General features: G+C 33.5%; 1 protein-coding gene across 1 annotated transcript in view; it reads right to left on the reverse strand.

Annotated features, from left to right (window-relative positions):
* The window catches only part of LOC111085489 (microtubule-associated protein Jupiter-like), a 16,835-nt gene that overhangs the window by 2,278 nt on the left and 4,061 nt on the right, over positions 1-10,496 (reverse strand). The window contains exons 2-3 of the mRNA XM_022384306.1: positions 8,127-8,207; positions 1,353-1,651 (exon numbers count right to left, since the gene is read on the reverse strand). Coding sequence (XP_022240014.1) covers positions 1,353-1,651; positions 8,127-8,188 — 361 coding nt within the window. The 5' untranslated portion in view covers positions 8,189-8,207. The remainder of the gene's footprint in view (positions 1-1,352; positions 1,652-8,126; positions 8,208-10,496) is intronic.

The following is a 10,496-nucleotide window of genomic DNA, read 5'->3' on the forward strand; positions in this document are numbered from 1 at the left end:
ATAAAGCTATGCTCAACATATACTTGCACTGGAAGATAAAGCTATGCTCAACATATACTTGCACTGGAAGATAAAGCTATGCTCAACACACTCGTGGAAAATCGCATGGTTAAACAAAAAATTAGCAATAAATAGTTTGTAATTAGACTTCATTAAAACAGTGAAGTCGACCTTTTTAAAACTGATAACATTATATTATGAAGAGAAATAAAATAGAAGAGAAAAACGGGCATTTTACAGTGATGTTTTCCTCTATTTTGACAGCTACCCAACATCTGATTGATATACATGTATGTGCACAAGCTTAGAATGATCGCCTAAAATTTCTACCTAATTACAACAAGCATACCTGTTATATTAGCATGTCCGTTTATATAACCATTCAGTTTAGAGGTATCATCATACACCTCCCCTGTGATTGGATTACGTCGAACAGGGCCTAAAATATGCAGAAACATGCAATTTTCTCATATTATTTACACATGCAAATTCAAATCACAGCCAATAAAGGAGGTCAAAGCAAAACAAAATTCATCTTTAGTTTTATGTACAAGTAATTGTAAGCAACTTTTTCAGCTGTCTAATTAAATACACATGCTAAGAAAAGTATATAAAACTTAAACGACAGCCTAATCACAATTTTACGAACGAATTAAGCAAACACTATAATTTCTATAAATTAACAAAATACATTTACATAGAAAATAACAGAATCAATGTTATATTACTGAATATACATTTGCTGCATAAAAATACAGAATAAATCAAAACAAAATTATTGAAAATAATTTTGAAGTGTTATAAGGAGTAATAAAACATTCAATATTCGCCTAATTCCAAAAGATATGCGTAAAATACGACCCATCAAAACAGCCAATCTAAGATAAAAATTAAGCAAATAAAATAAATAATAACTGCGCAAATAGACTTTACTAAATGTTCCTTTTAATATGAATTATTAATAGGGCAGATGGCCTTGCAATACCTCTAATCAAGTGTGACAGTCTAAAGCAGGATGAGTGTTTATTTCAAACTGTCAGAAACTTATGCAAGATAGGCTATGGTTTGTATTATCTGGTGTTCCTACCCAGAAAGAAATGGAACGTCAGTAAATCATTGTGTTGGATCTAGGAACTATTCATATAATGTGTTAGAAAATCCCTTACAAAATCTGTTTTATCAAGTCTTCAAGTATTCTATTAATACATAAACCAGTTAGAGCTCAATACGTGTTCAAGGAACACACTTATTACACTAGTGTTCTAAAAAAAGCAATGAAACATGAAATATTTAACAACGACACGATGACTTAACACAAACAGAGGTATGTTTCATTTTATATTATCACCTACTATATTTATTTGCACTACAAGACTTGGTGACCGGTTGGGGCCCATCAAATACATTAGACTTCATTCTATCCACAACTTTTCTAGGCGTGGTGATGCCCGTTAGATCATTTCCAAACACATTGCTCTGTGTATGCCAAGATGCTCTACGTTGGATTGCCTGGTTGTTACTAGAATCGTCTTTGGCGCCATAAAAGCTGGAATACATGAAGTGGTTCTTCCTTTTCTGGGGCTTTTGTTCATCTTGATCATTTATATTACCAAATATATCACTACTTGGTCCCCCTGGAGAGTTAGTGATCCTTGGAACGAAATATCCAAATATTAGTTATAATAAATAATAATATAACTGTAGGGAAAAGCAATGTACAAATCTATCAGATAACTTAAAGGAAAGTTGATTGGCTTCAAAGCATTTCGCTTTTTTTTTAGATAGTAAAAATTTGTTTCAAAAACAGAAGTTTTACAGTTAGGTAATTACGCAACTAAATCATAACATATCAAGTCAGTAATTTAAATGAAATACATTTCCTCATCCTTAATTTTCTACAACTTTGATATTATGTTAATTCAAAACATTTACTGAGAAATGGAGTTGCTCCAAAATCAACACGTCGTTAGAATTGAATACACTAAAAATTCACTTCACCTGTTAATGAATTATAATTTTGATGAATCAATCCTGAATATATTATCCTAGCGTTCAGCATTTGTATGAACTTGATTTAGTCCGTCCTCCTATTTTAACTATTTGTGAGTAAAAAACTCAATTTTTGTAACGCTTTCAAATATGATAAAAATATAAAAATGGACCTCATAACACCTAAATTTGTGAAAACTAAGCTAATACCAAAAACCTAGTATATCGCGTCTTGTTCTCAAGTATGTTATTGCTGCTTGAACCGAAGAAAAATTTTTTACCCATATAGTGCTAATAACAGCAACATAAAAATCAAACAGAAAGAGCGCACATTTTCCATTGCCATCAACTGAACTTTTCTCACTTCCGGAACGGGTAGTTAAACGAATTTCATTGTAGCTCTCGTACAGTTATAACCTTTGATGAACTAGCAAGGAAACAAAACTAATATAGAGGCGTTTTTGTAGCGCATAGCTCTGGTGGGTCAATGATGAGTTTCTGGTGAACAGATCGAAGATAGTCCATTGTGTAGACCAAAGTTAAGACGAAAATAATATGTGTAATAGAGAGAGAGGACAACCGCTGTAAATATTACATAAATATAGCTTGTAAGAGAAAGCCTCCGTTAAATAATCATGTACAAGAACTATCATTCAGAGTTTGTTTCTTTTTGTTTCAAGATTATCCATAATTGTTCCTGAAATATTTGATAAAATTGTCGATTTGTTACATAGCCGTATTATTTCACTTCTTAGTATTGCTTGTTTGTTTGTTTCTACTAACCCTGGCGTGCCCGGCATGGCCAGGTGGATAAGGCGCTCGACTCGCAATCTAAGGGTCGCGAGTTCGAATCCCCGTCCCACCAAACATGCTCGCCCTTTCAGCTGTGGAGTCATTAGAATGTGATGGTCAATCCCACTATTCATTGTTAAAAGAGTAGCCCAAGAGTTGGCGGTGGGTGGTGATGACTAGCTGCCTTCCCTCTAGTCTTACACTGCTAAATTAGGGATATTAGGGACAAACTAACCCTGGCCTACTAGTTTTACTTTCATACTATAGTATACAGATTTTATCCTAACACTTTTTTCAAGTGTTTTAAAATTCTGTCTTAATTTTTGTTTCATATAACAGATCTTCTTAGCAATTCTAATCTATTTTATGAAAGACATGTTACAACATTGAAAGTTATGCTTTAGCATCATAGAACTTTCATCACAAAATTTCGAAACAATATTTATATGCAATTGAAAAATGAATCGATTCGCCATTTACTTGCACATGTAATTATTTCCTTTTTCTACGAATGTGACATGTCTGTTTACGCTCGATAATTTGTATGTATACAAAAAATAATATGTCATGCTTAACTTCTTCAAAAATGTTTTACAAAAATACAGTTCATACATCCTCTAAACCTAAAATTTATTGTGCTATTTCATAAACTCTACAGAGAGTGTGGAAAACCTTTTTATGTCTTTACCACAATTATACGTTCCAGTACTATCAGAGTTTTGTTCAACTGAAACTACAAAATATATGTTTACAAGATCAGTCATTTGAAAGCAGCCTTTTATTTCAGAAAAACATATTTGAAAAATGATTACAAGACAAACGTAACGTTTTTGAGTAATCATGTTTTTATTGCACACAGCATGGGTGCATGTCCTACTCTTAGCATTTTCCAGTCTCCTACTTTTACCTTAAGGCTTTGCAATTGTTTAGGATTCCGAGAAATGAGAAATAGTAAACTCTCGGGTTTCTGGGAGGAGAGAAGGAACTGGAAAATGTTTAGTGATTTGATCTCTATGCTTTATAGTTTAATATCATATTAAAACTATTTTGCAAGACTGAAATTTGATGCTTTAATAACATGAAACTTTGGCCAATTTTGTATTACTTACATTTTCATTAGCAAATCATTCATTTTTTAAAACAAGAGATAACTGCTTATCAACTAGTGTGATTTATATAGCTCGATTAGTAAACATAGTTAAACCCAAGTTCACCTTTACCGTCGTCTCAAAAAAATGTATGTGTATGTACTATTGGTTGTTAAAGGATCCGTTACGAATGAAAGAGTTTCGAGCAATCTTAAACGCAAGGTTGAAAGCCATAAACATAGAGTGTTTAAAAATTATAAGGTTTGGTTTGTTTGGAATTTCACGCAAAGCTACACAAGGGCTACCTGCACCAGTTCTCCCTAATTTAGCAGTGATAAACTAGAGGGAAGGCAGCCAGTCAGCATCGCCTACCACCAACTCTTGGGCTACTCGTTTACCAATGAATAGTGGAATTAACCGTCACATTATAATGCCCCCACAGCTGAAAGGGCAAGCATGTTCGGTGTGACGGAGATTCGAACATGCGACCCGTAGATTGCGAGTCGAGCGCTCTCACCACCAGATTATGCCAGGCCAAAAATTATGAGGACAAACGTACATAACGTGAGAAAGACGCTCATCCTGTTTCGGTGACATATGTGAAAACATTGCCAAAAATCACTCTCTTTTTAAACAGGTGAAACAAACACAGCTCAACTAAACATTCAACTTCGCAACGAAGGCGTGTAGCAAGTTAGTACTATGCAATATAATCACAAAAAAAAATCAACTGTTTGTCCTGAATGTCAAAAGGGAGAAAAATTATTCCAAATAAACACATAACCATGAGTAACACTAAACGAGGTTTTCTACAAGCACGTGCATGACTATTAAACAAACTGATGTCGTTGCCATTTACAATTTCTAGAAGTGACACACATTTCTTGGAAATACATCTGACTACCCGCCGTTGAAATACTACTTCTACGTATCGATAATTTCACCTGTTTAGGTTTTTAAACAGTGTGATATTAATGCTGTTGTAGATGGCGTCCGAGTGTTTCCTCTGTAATTAAAACCAAGCTTCCCTGGATTTCATTACCTGGGAAATTATATGAAAATGAGAATAAAAGAAACTTGGGGTTTGATAAAAGAAAATGAATCACTTCTATCTGTCTTGTATACTAAATACAAATACTCATCAATGTTGGGGCAATGAAAATTAACTATTCCTATTTCTTCACCCATTGTTGTTCTGTATAAGTTTCAGACAAGAAAATGTCAAAGGCTCCCATCCGAAAGAAATGCTATTTCACAACTAGGAATTGATTAAAACTAAATTCGCCAATGTCTATAATACACCGTAATTACTATTTCTAACTCATAACGAAAACTATTAACAACATTGACTGCTAAGAAGGAACAGTAGCTCTTAAATTCTCCTATTAAATGTTGCCTTTCAACATAACAAGAATATATCAGTAAGGAAAGTAGGAAGTACGTTGTCTTATATTTTGAATTTGCTGTAGCTTTTCCTAAATTAATACTAAAGCCAAACAACTCACTAGACCAGATAAAGAAAAACACAGTTTCTAGAGTGTCACAGAAGTAGCTGAAACTTTAATACTTACACTTCACTATCTGACACCTAATCCTTATAGGTATAGTACTGGAACTAACCTGCTCCTCAAGTCCACATTCCAGCATGCTGAATACCACCAAACTTCGGCGAAACAACTTGGCTGGATTGGGAGTGTAATACCAGATATTGGGAGAAATATTTCACGGTCATATAATTGATAAAATTATGGAAGCAAGGGGCAGTGCTTTGTTTAAAGCGAATAAAAAATATTAGTGTATTTTAAACCTTATTTACTCTTCTCTTGTCTGTTCTCTAATAAAGTATAAATAATGATAAGCCCTCCAGTGGCACAGCGGTATGTCTGCGGAGTTACAACGCTAAAACCGGGTTTCAATACTCGTGGTGGGCAGAGCTTTGTGTTCAATTCCAAACAAACAAATAATAATGATAAATTGGTCATTTAGTTGTAATTACGTATTATTTGTGCGTTTCCATAATCTTGTTTAGAAATCCTTTACGTATATAACTATAACCTTTTATTCTGTACTTTAATGTTTTATTAGAAGCAACCAACTTCTCATTATTAGTATCCAACGACAGCTACATTAATATCCAATAATTCAGACTAAAACTGTGACAACCAGACGTATTGTAAATGATGTATCAGCCATCCTTCTTCTCATACAAAGAAATATAAAATTACATAAACGTAGAAAACGATACAACTTATCTTTCATATTTGTTAAATAAATGTCGTCGTATTCTCGAAAAGACATATGATATATATATATATATAAACTGTACTAAAAATTGAAGTTGCTAAGAAGTAAAACATTTACCCCTATATATATATAAGTATCTCTATAAATAATTCCGTGACTTATAATCGCAATTAACAACCGTAACAGAGTCTAAAAATAATTTATAACTATATATGTGCTGTGTAGTAAAGTTTATATAATGAAACATCAAATGAATTACACACATGACAAAAAAAGGTCTGTGGCTTAGTACTGTCCTAATCAAACTAACTTTGAAATTGTATTCAAGACCCATTAAGTGTTAATTCCACAACGTGAAATCAATGGCTTTACATTAATGATGCTTTAGTTCTACCTGTTGAGACGAGTCACGTGTATACCGTCATCTTGTACAAGAGCCTCGTTTTGAATTTGTCACAACTTAAAACAGAGACGCACGTACAGTATCATTTCGTACAATAGCCTCACTTTGAATTTATCACGAATTAACATAATAATAGAGTGTTCATATATGCAACTAAAATCTTTAATAATTTCACAATAATTATGAAATACATAAGTAAAATGGAAAAAAGTCGAGGGCAGACTGCTAGATACATATACAACAGGAATTCGCAGCTTCTCGAAAGTCGCGGTAGCTCATGCGCCCTCTGCTTTTCTCAGAAGTATGAGATCCTATATAGTAGATAGCGCATGCTTGTTGAAGGCGATTAAAAAAATAGTAGGTAAAACAAAAAATATCGAAACGTGGATAGAACGTACAAAATGTCAAAAAACATTAATGATCATTAGTTTTCTTCGAGGTCGGGTACTGAAATCAGAAGATACTTTAGAAATAGTTTAATTTTGAAAGAGGCTTTTAACGATAAGCAAGGATTATAATTTATAATTGGAAAGTGAAAATCCATATATTAGAATGATGATTTGTATTTGATTAATAACACGAAACAAAAACGATTTATTTGATATTGAAATTTACACAAGAATTGCAAATTTTTTCTTTAGGAAATATACTAAAGTCTGAACACAGAGCTTGAAGAAAGTTACGAAGGTTAACTTTTACTTTCCAACAGACAATTTCTTTAATCCGTTAAAACGTTCGATAAAAGGAAAAAATGAAGGATTCTCAGGTTTTCTGCAATCAAATATACCACTTTATGTACATAGAATTTGATCAAATAAATAGCTTATCAACACATTTAGTAACGTGCCTGTAAATTATACTTCACTGTTATATATTATTAATGTAATAAAGAGAGTTATTCGCCATTACATTCGTCGTTAATTTTCTTAAACATTCACTATCTTCAGATGCTTATTTTTATCCCCTGATTCTGCGTTGTTTCTTTTTCTGGCCGCGTGAAAACCTATAAGGTGTATATGATGGATAAGTAACTAATCTACAAAGAACTATTCAAACTAGCATAAAAAAATGTACAAACATTCAGGTTATTACGTTTGAATGACATTTTCGTTCATACAAACATCAGACATTCGCTGATTTTCTCCAATTTTCTATTTCAAATCTTCAGTAAAGTCCAACTACAAAGGTTTTAGGTCTTTATCATTTCTTTGAGGTTCCAAACACGTATTCGTCAACAACTCCAGTTCATAGACTAACATTTGAATAGGTATAACTATATTGATTAAATATCAAAAGCATACGCTAACTGTGAGGGCGTTGAACTTAAACACACACACATTCGAGAAGCTGCGACAGTATATGATGCTTCAATACAATCAATACCATGAACGACACATGCTTTTACTTATTCGTTCATTTAAAATCTGAACATGCGTGTTATTAACCTTTCTCGAATCCAGTGGAAAACATTCTATCTCGTTACAGTTCCTTACAATGTTCACTTACAGACTAGTTATTTATTCCATGCTTACAAGCATTTAATAATGAGAAACATTTGAAAAAAAACAAGAGAGACAGAACTTCAAAAGGAATAATGCAAAGAAGCTTACCTTTTCTTCCCGTGCCCAACTTTGTCAATTTCCACGTGGTAAAACTCCCGGATGGAAGACATAGCTGGATTTGATGGAAACCTAAATACGATAGAAAGAAAATTACACTTTGTGTTTTTATGATATAATTATTTGGATTTTTAAAAGTTTTATTTTGTTGATATGGATGGAAAGGAAGATGTTCATTTTTACACCTTCAACACTAATTTCACACAAATACATATAGAGAGAAGTCAAAGTAGTCAATGCTGTAAAACATATAAAGGAGGAATGCATTTATACACACTCATTGAAAGTTTTACATGTACAAAATTAATTCTGACATTTACAGACAAAAAATACATTTCCTTAAACGAATATGCGTCGATAGTAATATGTCGAAAAAAAGAGGTATATCCTCTATAAGTTCAAGTCGAAACTTAAGTTTCTTTCAAACTTTTACGGTCCTCAAACAATTAAGAATAACGAGCCACATTAAAAGGACTCACGTGAAAGTAGGAGAGTAATTGTTAACAACGCAGTGTAATGTAATATTTAATTACTTAGCTCAGGAAACGCTGAGAGGTTTTGAAACATTTTAAAAGTAGTCAGCGAAATGAAAGTAAAAATACCTTGAAGAGGATTTTGAGCCTCAGTGGTTCACTTTCTTAACTGTGTTATCGGTTTTCGTTACTACCTACTGCAGGAAAACTTCACGGATTGCAGTTGCTTGTACAAAGTATACGCTGTAACGTGTACTGCTTCAGATGATGCTCAGAAACTTTGCTAAATTAACTCTGAGTGTATATTTGACTACTTTTGTACTGACTTGCCTTCATGCCAAGACCTGAACTTTCCTTTAAACAAGCTAGATTACAAACTATATACACGCACACACGGGTATATATATGTGTTCTAGTGGCTTTAGCTTCCACACTATAAGGACAGCCGCATGGCTTCCCAACAAACGAGTCAGCTGACATCCTACCTGCTTCGTTCCTATTGGTTCATGATAAGTACTACAGTCTGGAATCGTTTTTTTTTTTTAGTTCTTCTAAATATTTTGCATGCAGAAAATAAAACCTTAAAAAAACGGGAAAACACAAAAGTAACGTATGCTTAAATTATACCAATCACTATTTCAAAGCACCAGTTACAGCGAGAAAATCGAGGAAAGAAAGCGTAAAATAATTCTAATTTCAGCAGTCAAACTTAAACTGTATGGTTTCACTGGCTTTTTTACTATTCAGCTAACAATTACAGTAATTTGGCGAAAACTCCAAAGTAAAGTGAGATATCTTGACACACTATACATAAAGTCATCAAAACATAATGAGCAAATCACACACAATTGATTATTATATCAGACTGTGGAAGGTACAAGAATCAAGATCTAATTATGCCATCGATCACACTCTGTACTTTCAGCAATGTGTGCGTTATAAAAGTGAAAATCAGTGCCGTTATTCGCTTAAGAGTAGCTTTGTAATCAATGGGTGTTGCTTGCTGGTTGCCCCCCTCTGACCAGTAATTCTAAATTAGAACCGATATGCCTGAGCCTTGGAGCCTCTGAACGGACCGTTCAGACAATGTATTACATAAGATGTCGTTAAGATTGAAAATATCAAGTGTTGATCAACAAGCACGCTCACTTTCAAGTAGTTAGTATAACGCGATCAGCATTACACCATATATAACATGTAGTCAGCAAACACACTTGCTATCGTGTAGTCAGTAAAGCGCGATCCATAAAATATAAACTTTCACGTGTAGTCATCAAAACACACTTGCTTTCATGTAGTCAGTAAAGCCCGATCCATAAAATACAAACTTTCACATGTAGTCATCAAAACACACTTGCTTTCATGTAGTCAGTAAAGCCCGATCCATAAAATACAAACTTTCACATGTAGTCATCAAAACACACTTGCTTTCATGTAGTCAGTAAAGCCCGATCCATAAAATACAAACTTTCACATGTAGTCATCAAAACACACTTGCTTTTCATGTAGTCAGTAAAGCCCGATCCACAAAGTACAAATTTTCACATGTAGTAATCAAAACATGATCCTCAAAACACAAACTACCCCATGTATTAATCAAAACACAATCAGCAAAACACACTTGTTTTCATGTAATCAGAAAAGCCGAATCCGCAAAACACCAAATTTCACATGCAGTCATCAAAGCATGATAGCAAAATACAAACTTTCACATGTAGTGATAAAAACACAATCAGCAAAACACTTGCTCTCATGTAATCAGTAGGACACGATTCCCAAAACACAAACATTCACACGTAGTCATCAAAGCATGATAGCAAAATACAAACTTTCACATGTAGTGATCAAAACACAATCAGCAAAACACTTGCTCTCATGTAATCAGCAG

This window comes from Limulus polyphemus, unplaced genomic scaffold, assembly GCF_000517525.1.
Source record: "Limulus polyphemus unplaced genomic scaffold, Limulus_polyphemus-2.1.2 Scaffold422, whole genome shotgun sequence".
NCBI lineage: Eukaryota > Metazoa > Arthropoda > Merostomata > Xiphosura > Limulidae > Limulus > Limulus polyphemus.